At 40.8% G+C, this 14679-nt stretch overlaps 2 protein-coding genes across 2 annotated transcripts; one reads left to right on the top strand and one right to left on the bottom strand.

The window, feature by feature from the left end:
* The first annotated feature begins 5962 nt into the window (after positions 1 to 5962).
* LOC137005397 (olfactory receptor 52J3-like) lies at positions 5963 to 6901 on the top strand. Its single transcript, XM_067366261.1, has one exon. It carries the CDS (start codon positions 5963 to 5965, stop codon positions 6899 to 6901), a length of 939 nt encoding a protein of 312 aa, XP_067222362.1.
* Positions 6902 to 13482: 6581 nt separating this feature from the next.
* Positions 13483 to 14463, bottom strand: LOC137005321 (olfactory receptor 8G17-like). The gene has a single exon (XM_067366164.1). The coding sequence runs from the start codon at positions 14461 to 14463 to the stop codon at positions 13483 to 13485; it is 981 nt and encodes a 326-aa protein (XP_067222265.1).
* Between the last annotated feature and the right edge of the window lie 216 nt (positions 14464 to 14679).

Genomic DNA, 14679 nt, shown 5'->3' with positions numbered 1-14679 from the left:
TGTGAGATGATTAGTCCGGGAAGTGTGTATTGGGATATGTAGTCCATGTAACAGGTGGAAATAAGAGTCCGGGATGGAGTGCCCTCTAGTGGCTGAAAGGGCACTCTCACTGGTGATCATGACAGAAACTGTCTTTACTAACTGATAAAAGACTATTTATTAGGTGCACTGAAAGTAATAATATTAATATACATCATCTGTGCACGAGGTAGGGCCTTAAAAACATCAGCCAATCGTTTACGCGATCATCGCGTAAACGATTGGCTCTCTGGCTTGTCAATCACTGCCGTGACGTTCCTTGTGAGAGACGAGCGGCTGCGCGCTCCAGTAACTTTCCACAGGCGCCGCATGCAATGTTTTTGTCAGGAGACAGGAGTAACAACTGCAGATTATGAGTTACTTGCGGTGAGTCCGACATAATGAATCCAAAAAACACGACACAGCGAATGCCGGTGGTAAACACTCGTGTTCCAATACTCGTGCACAAGTTTTGGGAGGCGTTCCTTTGAAATGCGCTCATTTCAAAAACTCACTAACAATCTTTGGTTTCTCAGTCAACGAAAAGATCCTTTAGCACCTTTAAGTGATGTTGTGTGACTTTTCAAAAAGTCAGAGAATGGAGGTACAGTATGATTACGACCTGCGTCTGGATGGAGAGTGAACTTCTGAATCTGATCCCAGCAAATGCTCCCTGACCTTAGTTCATGTTTCCTGTTTGGTTATTGTTTTAGGAACCCTAAAACCCCTTTGGCAGCAAAAGCCGCTACATTCCGAGAACCAATCAGAAGGCGCGAATCGAATCGTATGATTTTTTCAATACAGCGGCGCGCTGAGGAGATTTTTTTAGATTCAGATTCAGATTGAGTTTTTTAAAATAAAAGATGGAGTACGATGAAATGGATCAGCCTGTCCTACTAACATTGAATGGCAGAAGAAAACGTTATTTACCTCAAAACTCCGCCTGTCATAAGGCAAAATAGCCTACAGTGGAAATGGCTTGGTCGCAATTGTATCATGCATTCATAACAGTTCTTCGTGCAGTGCGTTACTTTGAAGGAATCGGATTTATTATACATCAAACAACAGCTCTATTTCGCCAAAGACAAAGTCAAACAAGATGCTATTCTTCTGTCTCATATGGAAGCTGTGCCATGTAAACGGAGGAAGCAAACGTGGAGGCTGAATAGAAGAGACGTGTTAGATCCCTGTGTAAAGAGGTTTGTCTACTGTTTAGTTTTTAAATGATTGTGCTATCATCTTTTTCAGGGTTTCTAGTTGTATCTTTAGTGATTTTTCAACTATTTACTATGCCTTGCCACAAATAGGTGGATTTCTAGGTTTTTGCAAAATAAGCACAAGTGGATTTAGCTGGTTTTGACGCAAAAGAAAATCTAACTCGTTAAAAACCAATAAATTGTCTAGAGTGACATTTTTGAAAAAAAAAATATTTTATTCACTAGCTAATAAGCTTATCATTACCTTTAATATAAAACTCCTGATCTTGATTGTAAAAGCCTGGTAAAAAATGCTCATTTAAAAGAAAAGATGTCTGATGGATTTAGAGGGTTTTGCATCTGAACTCTTCATTTATTATTCCTTCTTATAGAGACTATTTGATTTAGTTTATCCTAAAATGTTAATTAATGCATTAATTATCAAACATATATTAACGCGTAGTTAAAGCTTCTGTTTTCATGCATGAAACCTTATGAATCCTGTCATAGTTAAGGATCACTCTTCATTAGTTCATGATTAGTTAATATCTTAATCTTGAGTTCATGTTGAAGTAACTATTAATTCAGGTATTAGTTCATGATTATTCATGTACTGTTATTGTAAATTGTTTCCCAAACCTAACAAGGACTAACAAGAACAGATGCAGACGATACAGGACATCATGGTGACAATACCATTACATTAGCGAAACTATGGTTGATTTGTGGTTACCATGATTTAACTACATTTTTTTTTTTTTTTTCTTGTAGTAAAACAATGGTTAATTTTCGTAAGAGCAATATTAAAATTGATGAATAAATGCTGCCTCAAAGAAATGTAAGGATGTTAATCATTTAATTAATCGTAATTAATCATCGTGTGTGCTGTCCTCAGTATATGTTCTGTATATAACTTGACAGCCAGGTAAACTCTTCCATAACATCAAGACTCTGAAGACAGTTGTCTCTTGCCCACAGGTTTATTGACGTTGCAATGGAAAGGTGAAACTGAAATGTAAATGGATATATATCAACTCAAACCATATGAATTAAATCCCTTAGTTTTACTGTTACAGTATTTTAGTGTTTTTTAACTGTTTATGCATTTTAATAGACATTTCTGAATGTAATATACAACATAAAATTGTACCTGTAGTCAGTCACTTATCACTTATTTATCACTTATTTATAAGTAATATGAATTTTAAGCCTAGGAACAGTACAATCATCAGCATATAATATTACTCTATTGCAATAGTACTGTAGATAGTAAATAACAGACTTCTAACAATAAACTACACAAAACGTAATGTCACCAAATAATGATGTACAATCGTAGATGTTGTTAAAAACAATCAATACATACCCTCGATGCTACAAAGGGCATAAGATGTATGCAGATGTTACAGGATTAGCTAGGATACAAAAAATGTGCTGCTCAACTATTTCCTGAATAGACCCATGACATCGTTCCTTACTGACACCTAGTGGTTCTTAAAGGGACCATGGCCAAATAAAAACAAAGGATCACTTAAAGAATAGAAACAAGACCAGTGTTGGGGAAAGTTACTTTTAAAAGTAATGCATTACAATATTGCGTTACTCCCTAAAAAAGTAACTAATTGCGTTACTTTGTTACTTTTTATGAAAAGTAATGTGTTACTTTACTTTTGCGTTACTTTTTCTCACCGGGGCTGGGCTTGCTTGTTTGTTTGTTTTTTAATAACAACAAAAAAGTTCTATTTTTGGCAAAAAGGCCTTTTCACACCAAAAGTGAAATCAATAAGCCTTAGGCTGAAGGAAAAGCATATTTACACCTGTACAGTAGAGAGCGCAGCTCAAACAAACCTTTCAGATGTTCTGTCGTTCTGGATTTAAGAAGAATAGGATACAGGAGAAGGAAGTTCTAGTTCTTATTTCTAAATCTAATCTAAAGTATTTTTTGCTTATTAATATGGTTGAATTAAAGGTCAGCAGCAAAGACATTGGTTAATAATTTAGATTAAATACATAAAGTATATTTGTGTAATTTAATTATTACAGGTTTGCAAAATTCTGAGATTGCATTTCACTGTTTTTATTCATTTTGAGGAATACTGAATGATTTCGTGCAAGTGAGATGAGTAAATGCATGTTCACATTTAGTCTAGAACTACAATAACCATCATTGCTTACACATCGCACACAATATCTCTGCACTGTATTCCTCTCAACATGGGGACATGTCAGTCAATAAATGTGAAAAAGTAACTTGCGTTACATATTTGAAAAAGTAACTTAGATATTTTGTTGTAAATTGAAAAAGTAATGCGTTACTTTACTAGTTACTTGAAAAAGTAATCTGATTACATAACTTAAGTTACTTGTAATGCGTTACCCCAACACTGAACAAGACTAACATATTATGACATAACTGAACAGCGTGACTGATTTGAATAGTTCGAATTTTGGAATGTGAATTGCGTGAAATGATCGTCAATGAAAAATGACAGAATAATGACTAAAATATTTAAACTTGTGTAGCCTATGTGTTACATATCATGTTTCTTAGTGTGTTTATAGGTAAATATAAACCATACATATGATATCATTGATTTTATTTGCTTATCTTCATTGATTCTGCTTGTTAACTGTGGGTGTCATCACTAATGCTCAGTCATCACTTGAAGAGTGAATATCATCATCACCATGTTCAGATTGGCTTTATTTACTTTATAAGGGCACTTGGCCCTTGACTTTGGTTGAATTAATTGTCATTCAGCAATTGTTGAAAGTGTATGCTATCACTATTGAATACAACAATTTTCTTTGTTTTCATATCTCTTTTTTTCAATGTTCTTTTTAATTGACAAATCCTTTGATTCTTTGAAACATTTCACCAGTTTGAATTTTTTTGTCGGTCGTCAGTGTGCAGTGGTTTACCTGCACAACTCTCACTATCTAACGACAAGGAAGAACAAAAAATGAACATACAGTACACAAGAGTAAACACGAAGTGTTCGTTGTTGGTCGCCAACAGCACATCAGCTCCAGACAGTCATGATACTCAAACCCAGTGTTACTCACATGAGAAGCAGAATCAAAGCAGCCTCTGTGTCTGTTTTCAGGCCTTCCCACTTAGCTCTTTCCAGTGCTGGAAAGCTTTTAATAAATCTCATAAACCTTCATTCCAGTGATGTTCTTTTGAGCTCTTTTGTCCCATCTCTCATTCTGCAGTTTTGCTTTGTTTTTGTTTTGTTTTTTCAAAATCTCCCTCTTGCTGTTCTGTCTCCTCGAACGTCATACGCCCCTAATGCTGATTGGTTTGCTAACTTCCAAACAGTGTTTTTGAAATTCTACTTAGTCCACCTATACTGTGTTATATATAGAATTAAGCAAACAAAAACAATTCTTGTCCCAAAGCACTGCTTGCATACAGACAGCTTGCCTACACACAATAAAACCCCACAAGACCATGCTGGTGAACCAGCTTCACCAGCTCTATTTTGCTTGAGAGCAGCATGACTAAGCTGGTACATCAGATGGATCAGTACTATACTAGTAATAACAAGCACTATACCAGCACTATTCCAGTACTATACCAGGACAATTTCAGCACTAACCAGAATAAACCAGGCTGGACCAGCATGGAATTCATGCTGGATTTTTCTCAATAACCTGGATTTTTGCTGGATTTTTCAGGGTGTATATATATATATATATACACAGCTATGGAAAAAATTAAGAGACCACTCCAAGTTCAGAAATCAATGTTAAGTGGTCTCTTAATTTTTTCCATAGCTGTATATATATATATATATATATATATATATATATATATATATATATATATATATATATATATATATATAAAACCAAAAATACCCTACTCATGTCTAATATTTAACAAATGTACATAATGGAAATATGGCTTAAGCTAAACCTAATTATAACAATTTAGAAATGTCTAACACTTGATTATAAATTAGACATAATAAGATCTAGCAATGCTTAAAATAATTGTTTGTTATTTTTAACAACTTTTCAATAACAAAAGAAATTGCTCGGTTTTTTTTAACCAGATGGTGTAGTTACGACCTCTACCAGCAGGGCTGTGCACATGCATAACAACAGGTCCCATGACTAATCCAACGTAAACGGGAGGGTTTTTTTTTTTTTTTTTTGCCAAACTCAATGAGTATAAATTATTAGCCTACAGGTGAATTCAACAGTGCTGAAGGATGATCACTTAAGGTGACTAAATACCACAAGTGCCGCTTTTGAGGCATTAGCAAGGTGTAGCTTGTTTGAGCAACTTGTATTCTTAGAAATGCATCTGTGAATTGATCTGGATAATTTTATGAGTTTATGTAAGACAGTTAGTTTAAATAGGCCACTTTATTACAAATCTCAACAACTGATTTTAAGCAAATGTGGACATACAATTGCAATTTTATTTAAAATCGAATTGAAATAATATAGTGATGTACGTCTGAATTTTACACACACAAAAGACTGTGCTTTGCATATTCATTAATGAAGTTATTTTATTAAATATGCTGTGGCGAAATTAACCTAGAGTTGTTTATGGTTTATTGCTTTTTTCAGGTTGTACCTTAAGTAAAATGATCCTTAATATGGCAAGATGAAAGTATGAAACAGATAAATGTTAAATGCCAACTTCCCATAAGTACTGTCACTGTTATTGATATAATTAACAGTTTGTTTATGCTGGTTTGTATAGGCCATAAATAGTGAGAACTTTCACCATGTATCTAAATGAATCTGTCTTCTCACTGGTCTTGACTTTGCACTCTTTAGAACTGCCTGAGACAAACATTTACCCTGCATTGATATTTGGAGTAATAACATACCTGTTTATCTTACTCTGCAATCTAACAGTTATTATTACAATTTGCTTGAACAGGAATCTTCACAAACCAATGTACATATTGTTGCTTAACCTGCCTATCAATGATGCAATGGGGGCTACAAGCCTTTTTCCTCAGCTGCTGTATAGTATATGGTCTCAGGACAGATCAATATCCTACTCGGCATGTTTGTTTCAAGGCTTTTTTGTACACCTGAATGGTGGAGCATCTTATCTTATTCTTACTGCTATGGCCTATGACAGATTTATCGCTATCTGCTGCCCGTTAAGATATGGAGCCATTATGACAACCAATAACTTGGTGAAAATCATAACTGGGTTGTGGCTTTTTAATTTTGCTGCTATAATTGTAGTTTTCTGTCTTCTAATACCTTACAGGATTTGCCAGACACACATGACAGACCTTGTCTGCTATAAGACAGCATTAATGAAACTCTTATGCGATGGCACAGAGGTGAACAATATCTATGGGTTGTTTTGCATAATTTTTTACCACGGCCTTTCACTTTCTGTTGTGGCATTTACATACATACATATACTAATCACATGTGTTTCTAATAAGCAATCTGATGCAAAGATTAAGGCACTTCAGACATGTGGTACTCATTTGGTCGTCTTTCTTTTCTTAGAGTTTAACACTCTTTTTCCTCTTCTTGCACATCGATCTGAGAGTGTTCCAGCTCACCTACGCAGGGTGTTTTCTATCTCCAATTTTATCTTTCCTCCTCTTGTGAATCCACTTGTCTATGGTTTTAAAACTAAAGAGATCAGACAGAAAATTCTCACCTGTTTCAAAAACAAAATAAGCAGTGTCTGAATTAAACGTCTCCTTGTGTGAAAATATTGTGATATCATGTGTAAATTTTCTGTGACAAAAGCTGACAGCTTATTATGTTGTTGTGGTGCCCACAAGTTGAACATATAGAGACATTCACCCAGAGACTGCCCCTTTAAGGGAGCGGGTTGCAGGATATAGTTTTCCGGGTTAACGTTGTGGGTTTATTTGTTTACATCTCTCGCTCTACCGCTGTACCACTGTACCGCTGTTGTGTTGTATTGAAGTGGAGAGTAAAACTGACTCGACGTACATCTGTCTCCTGTCTCCTCACTTATTACACTCCACATTTGGTGACCTAGACGTGAGTTGGATAAGGCTGAAATATGTCACACAACGGCGGTGGTGAAAATGATGCGGCCGCGGCGCCCGCCGCCGCTAGCGGTGCGGCTAATCTCGGCGCGATCTACGCTGCCACCATCAAGTTGCCGGACTTTTGGCAGCACAATCCACGGCCGTGGTTTCAACATATCGAGGCCCAGTTCCAGCTGAGAGGGATAACGCAGGATGTTACAAAGTATTTTCATGTAGTAGCGGCTTTGGATGCCTCGACGACAGCCAGAGCTATGGCGCTATTAGAGGCTCCTCCGGCGGACGGCAAATACGACGCACTTAAAACATTCCTGTTAAGCCTCTTTGAACTGTCGGAGCTAGAGAAGGCAGAACGCCTGCTGTCCCTGAATGGCCTTGGCGATAACAAGCCATCTGAATTAATGGAGAAGATGCTGGCTGTGTTGGGCACGGCGGATCCATCATTCCTTTTCGCCCACATATTCCTGCGGCAGCTTCCAGCACCTGTGCGCACCGCACTGGCCAGTTCCACCCTCCCTTCCTCCAGAGACTACCGGGCATTGGCTGTGGAGGCAGACAGGATTTTCCTTGCTAACCGGCAGCAGTTTGTCCATGCGCTGTTGCCCCCTCAGCACACGTCTGCCCCATTCACACCGCCAGTGGATGACCAGGGTACTGCAGCTGCTGTGACAGCCCGCCGACAGCGTGAGGACGGGTGGTGTTATTACCATTCCAGGTTTGGGGCCAAAGCCAAGCAGTGTCGCCAGCCTTGCAGTTTTGGAGCACAGGGAAAAGCCAGGGCCGGCGCTCATTAGCAGCTATGGGCGCTGGCCGGGACTGCAAGCTGTTATTCATCACTGACGCTTTTTCTGGCCGGCGGCTGCTGGTCGATTCTGGGGCTCAGCGCAGCATCCTGCCAGCGAAGTCTGTGGACACCATGGCTGGCGGACATGGCCCCCCTATGGATGCCGCTAACGGCACACCCATTCGTACTTATGGCACGAGGTATGTGGAGGTGTGTTTCGGCGGGCGGCGTTTTGGCTGGGATTTCGTCATGGCTGCTGTGTCTACATCTCTCCTGGGGGCGGATTTTCTTTGCGCTTACAGATTGTTAGTGGATGTTACGAACTGCCGCCTGATAGACGCCCTTTCTTTTGCTTCGTACCCCTGTACACTGGGAGGGGCGGGGGCGCTTTGTCTGTCGAATACGCTTGCCACAGGAGACCTGTATCAACGCCTACTGGCTGAGTTCCCTGACATCACCACGCCCACATTCTCATCAGCGGTGGCTAAGCATGGCGTGGAACACTACATCACCACAGTGGGCCCCCCAGTCTATGCACGGGCCCGGCGCCTCGACTCTGCTAAGCTCGCGATCGCTAGGGAGGAGTTCGCCACTATGGAGCACCTCGGCATCGTGCGACGCTCCAACAGCCCGTGGGCTTCCCCCCTGCATATGGTGACCAAAGCTGATGGCAGTTGGCGTCCCTGTGGTGATTTCCGTCGTCTAAACAATGCTACCACCCCCGATCGGTACCCTGTACCGCACATACAGGACTTTTCCTCTCACCTAGCCGGTGCCACCATCTTTTCGAAAGTGGACCTGGTTCGCGGTTACCACCAGGTGCCGGTCCACCCGCAGGATGTCCCCAAGACAGCAGTCATCACACCCTTTGGCCTTTTCGAATTCCTACGGATGCCCTTCGGCCTCAAGGGGGCAGCGCAGACATTTCAGCGCCTTATGGACTCTGTCTTGCGGGACATGCCTTTCCTGTTCGTTTATCTGGACGACATTCTTGTGGCCAGCGCGTCCGCAGACGACCACCTGACACACCTCCGGCAGTTGTTCGGCCGACTCAGTGAGCATGGTCTCATCGTCAACCCGGCCAAGTGTGAGTTTGGCCGGTCATCTATCACCTTCCTGGGCCACCACGTCACCCCGCAGGGAGCCGTCCCCCTCCCTTCCAAGGTGGACGCCATAGTCAGTTTTCCATATCCACGCACTGTGCAGTCCCTACAGGAGTTTCTGGGCATGGTGAACTTTTACAACCGTTTCCTCCCCCATGCGGCCCAACTCATGCGTCCCTTGTACAATGCTTTGCGGGGTGGGAAACCGGCAGATGTGTTGGATTGGTCCCCGGAGATGACCGATGCCTTTGATGCTGCCAAAACCGCGCTAGCCAATGCTGCTCTGCTGGCGCATCCGTCTCCGACCGCCCCAGTTGCTCTTACCACGGATGCCTCTGATTACGCCGTGGGCGCTGTGTGTGAACAGTGGGTGGGCGGAGCCTGGCAGCCGCTGGCCTTTTTCAGCAGAAAGCTCCGTGACAACGAGAGGAGATATAGCACCTTCGACAGAGAGCTCCTTGGTCTTTTCCTCGCTACCCGCCATTTTCGTTTTCTGTTGGAGGGCCGGCAGTTCACGGCTTTTGTTGACCACAAGCCACTGACGTTCGCCATGGCCAAGTCTTCGGAGCCATGGTCTGGTCGACAGCAGCGTCAGCTCTCTGCCATCTCTGAGTACACCACTGACATTCAGCACGTGGCTGGAAAAGACAATTTCGTCGCCGACTGCCTCTCCCGGGCGGTCACGGGGTCTGTCCACTTGGGACTCGACTACGCAGCACTAGCCAAGGATCAGGCCGTGGACGCTGAGGTACAAGCCTACAGAACGGCCCCCACTGCGCTGCTCATGGAGGATGTGACGTTTGACACGGCCAACGCTACACTCCTCTGTGACGTCTCCACGGGCCAACCACGCCCCATGGTACCTGCTGGCTGGAGGCAAAAGGTTTTTGACACCATCCATAGCCTTTCCCACCCCGGGGTGAAGGCCTCCACCAAGCTGGTGGGAGCCAAGTTTGTCTGGCCAGGCCTGCGGAGGGATGTTAAGGCCTGGGCTGCTGCCTGTGTGGCGTGTCAGCGTGCAAAGGTGACTCGTCATACCAAAGCTCCTTTAGCGCCCTTCAAAGTGCCAGAGAGGCGTTTTTAACATGTGAATGTGGACTTGGTGGGCCCATTTCCCCCCTCCCGTGGTTATACTTACCTCCTCACCATGGTGGACAGGACCACTAGGTGGCCAGAGGTGGTTCCCCTGTCTTCCATCACATCAGTGGAAGTAGCCCGGGCATTCATTATGGCTTGGGTGGCCCGTTTCGGCACACCATCGGACCTCTCTTCGGACCGGGGTCCGCAGTTCACGTCAGAGCTTTGGACAGCAGTCGCCGAGGTCCTTGGGGTGAAGGTCCACCGTACCACAGCCTACAACCCACAGAGCAATGGGCTTTGTGAGCGGTTTCATCGGGACATGAAAGCTGCGCTCAGGGCCAGCCTCACGGACAACAATTGGGCTGACCGCCTCCCATGGGTTATGCTTGGCCTTCGCTCCGCCCCCAAGGAAGATCTGCAAGCCTCATCAGCCGAGCTGGTGTACGGCCAGCCTCTGCGCATTCCGGGGGAGTTTCTTCCAGACGCCACGGCCCCGTGGTCGGTTGCTTCCCATCGTGCTGTGTCTCGGGGGATTGCAGACGCTTTTGTTCCCATTCCAACGTCTCACCATGGCCTTCTTCAGTCCTACGTGCCCAAGGATTTACCTTCAGCCAAGTATGTTTTCATACGCCATGACGGCCATCGTACCCCACTGCAGCCCCCCTATGATGGGCCCTTCCGTGTCCTGGCCGGAGGGTCCCCTTGCCCCTCTCCTGTTAAGCGCAGCCGGTATGGCCGCCTCATCCACCCCCCTATACGTTGACTCTTAGGGACTGTTTTGAATTGGGCTGTTCGGTTTTGCACTAGTGAATAGTGTTCCTGTTCGGTTTGGGGACTGTTATTATGGGTGAATTCTGGGGGGGCCTGTGTGGTGCCCACAAGTTGAACATATAGAGACATTCACCCAGAGACTGCCCCTTTAAGGGAGCGGGTTGCGGGATATAGTTTTCCGGGTTAACGTTGTGGGTTTATTTGTTTACATCTCTCGCTCTACCGCTGTACCACTGTACCGCTGTTGTGTTGTATTGAAGTGGAGAGTAAAACTGACTCGACGTACATCTGTCTCCTGTCTCCTCACTTATTACACTCCACATTGTTACCTATAATAATTCAAAAACATTTTGACAGACGCCCTTGTAGAAAGTCAGTTTTTTACAGGGATATTTGCTTCAAAAATAGGATAAAGTGAGTAGTATTCAGCTGGTCATGTGATGATACCATCAGGGGATGACCTGCAATATGTAAGATAAAAGCTTTTTCTAGATTATGCTGATATAACTGAAGTGCTCATGTGTGTGTACATAATTTTAAACATATTTGTATTTGTTCATTGTTGTAAATGTACATTTTATAGAGAAATTATCATAATTTTTTTTTTCTTTTAGTAATGCTTTGTTTTCTACTATTGAAATCACTAACAGCAACTTGTAAACTATTCATTGCCACAGATGACTACCATAAGTTCACACACACATTAAAGGGTTAGTTCACCCAAAAATGAAAATTATGTCATTAATGACTCACCCTCATGTCGTTCCAAACCCGTAAGACCTCCGTTCATCTTATCTGATATATCTGATATGGGTTTCAGAACTAATTGTGGCAAAATGGCTCAATAGCGCCACCTAAAAAATTTCATTTAAGCGCCCTTTGCGCTATGTTTCACGTACAAGTATGAAGTTCATGTAACAGCAAAATCTGAAAACTCAACAGAAAATTAGATATTTTGAATTTTCTCTGCCAAATTTTTGCAGTTTTTGCCATTTCCAGATATTGTACTTTAACAAACTCCTCCTAGAGAATTAATCAGATCAACATCATATTTGGTCAATATAATCTAAAGGCCTTTGCAACATTAAATTACAAAGATCTTTTTGCTGAAAGGCGTGTCTGTGCCGGCCTGACAAAATTAAATGTTTCGCCATGAAACAGGAAGTTGTTAACTCAGGCATATAATGTCCAATCTGCCCTAAACTTCATGTTTGAGAAAAGTCCTGCCCTGAACACATCTACACAATTCAGTTTTAGTAATAGCGCCACCCACTGGTAACAGGAAGTGACATGTGACTGTGATGCACTACTAGCAAAATACTAAAATATGCAATGTGCTAAACATGCTACTAACATTCTAAAACATGCTAACAACACTTAGCTGAGAGCTAAAGCATGCTATTATCATCATGAAACAGGAAGTAGTTGTAACTCAAGCATACAATGTCCAATCTGCCTCAAATGTCACATTTGATAAGTGCCCTGGCCTGAAGACATCTACACACCAAAATTTAGTTACAATCATATCGCCACCAGCTGGTAGCAGGAAAACTTTATGGAGAATCATTGTGGAGAAATAATATTTCTGTTCATAGTAGTTAGAGTTAGGGTTTATTATAATTAATTTGTTCACAATTTGTTCATATTCATTCTCTTTATTTCATGACAAAGAAACTTTACTTTCATTCTCTCACCATGACTATTGTCTGTAATGTAATATTAACTGCAGGTGTAATGACGATTCTCTATGATTTTTTTTTTTTTTTTTTGTGTGTGTGTTGTAATCTTCAAATGCAAACAGACATCAACAGATGCAAAAGCCTCTAAGTGCCATCTGAAATTTTCTTCTAAAATGAGCATTTTTATCAAGCTTGTATGTTTATTTTCAGTTAATTCACTTTAATGGCAATGAAAATGAACTATTAATTGACATTAAAGTGAAATTACTGAACCTAAACATACGAGTCTGATAAAAATGCTCATTTTAGAAGAAAATTTCAGATGGCACTTAGAGGCTTTTGCATCTGAACTCTTCATTTGCTAATTGTTGTTATTGACTGAAGGGTGCCACAGATGCAAAAAGATTTTCCAAAAGTACAATATATAAACTAAACATAAAACATGGGGAAATAGAATCAGAAGGACTTTATTCATAAAGTAATAATATACAAATCCTCAAATCCAACATATATTCCACAATTTATTTATTTATTTTTTTTTACTTATTTATATTCACACACAAAAAAAGCCTAGTATCACAAGTATGCACACATAACAATAGTTATTTGGATCATTTTATGTCATGTCTTCACAACAATTACAAAGAAATTATTCAAACTAAAAGATGCTTTATCGCTAAAAAGATGACACTAAAAATCATATTACTATCATATATTAAATTATCTGATGATCCTTGTTAAACATTTCAGTTTAATGAGAATGATCCATACAGTAAAACCTGTGTACATTAACATCCAGAACTTTTTTTAAATCATTACATTCAATTATAATTATTATTTTCTGTGTTGAACAACAGATGCATTTTTACCTGGACCAATTTTGTTCCTTTTCAAAACCAAAAAGAAAGCTATTCTGATATCTTTAGTTTTCATTCCATATATGATTGGATTGACAACTGGAAGGACTGTGTAAATCATCAAACCAAAACCCCTCTGTGCACTGGAAGAAAAATAAGGGATCCGATATGATAATATAATAATGGTTGTCATTATTTCAAAGAGAATAAATGTAGTGATCTGGGCCATACATGTATTTACAGCCTTTATTTTTGAATCAGAATGTGTTTGTTTTATACACGTGATGAGAATTTGCGTATAAGAGTACAGCTGGACAGAGACACTGATTACCTGCATAAATGCTGTTATAGATAAACCATAAATGTTGTTCACTGTAAAATCTCCTCCACATGAAAGCAAAAGCAAAGATGGGTTGTCGCAGTACACATTAGCAATGAAAGACTTACATTTCTCCATTCTAGATTGAAGGGAAAATAAAACAAGTACTAAGACAAGGTCCATGCTCCATGCCAGTGCAATGAGTCCACATATTCTGCCAGGAGTCATAATAGAATTGTATCTGAGTGGGTTGCATATTGCTATGTACCGGTCAATCGACATGGCTGCCAGTAGAAAAAGTATTGCACCTCCATACATATGTATCAAAAAAGCCTGAAGAACACATGTAGGGTAATACACATCATTTGTTTCTGTTATAATGTCCACAAGCACCCTGGGCAGAGCAGAAGTGATTCCAATTAAATCGGTTAGAGGGAGGCTGAACAGGATGTAGAACATCGGCTTGTGAAGGATTCTTTGGGTGATTATCAGTCCAAGAATGGTTCCATTACAGAACACAGAGAACACATAGATCAGAGTTCCAAAGAAGAACACAGGATATATTGCTTTTGGATGGACATCAAATTTTGCAATTTTAAGGTTGAATGTGAAAGTAGGATATGAAAGGTTTACAGCCATTAAAAACCTTAATGAAAAAAAAAAAAAGAAAAAAAGAATGATGTACATTTTTACCATTAAATTTTTTTGCAAAATAGCACATGTAAAAATTAAAGATTTGTTCATCTTTAATGCATACTTACCTTTGCAATTTATGTCACAATAATTGTATGACCTGAATACAACTTATGCCTTATGCATACTATAAGCTATGGTACAACATTGCCTTTTATGCAG

The sequence above is a fragment of the Chanodichthys erythropterus genome, chromosome 17 (genome assembly GCF_024489055.1).
Source record: "Chanodichthys erythropterus isolate Z2021 chromosome 17, ASM2448905v1, whole genome shotgun sequence".
Lineage (NCBI taxonomy): Eukaryota > Metazoa > Chordata > Actinopteri > Cypriniformes > Xenocyprididae > Chanodichthys > Chanodichthys erythropterus.
Note: the sequence above shows the minus strand (reverse complement) of the source record. Positions and strands in the feature narration are given on the sequence as shown.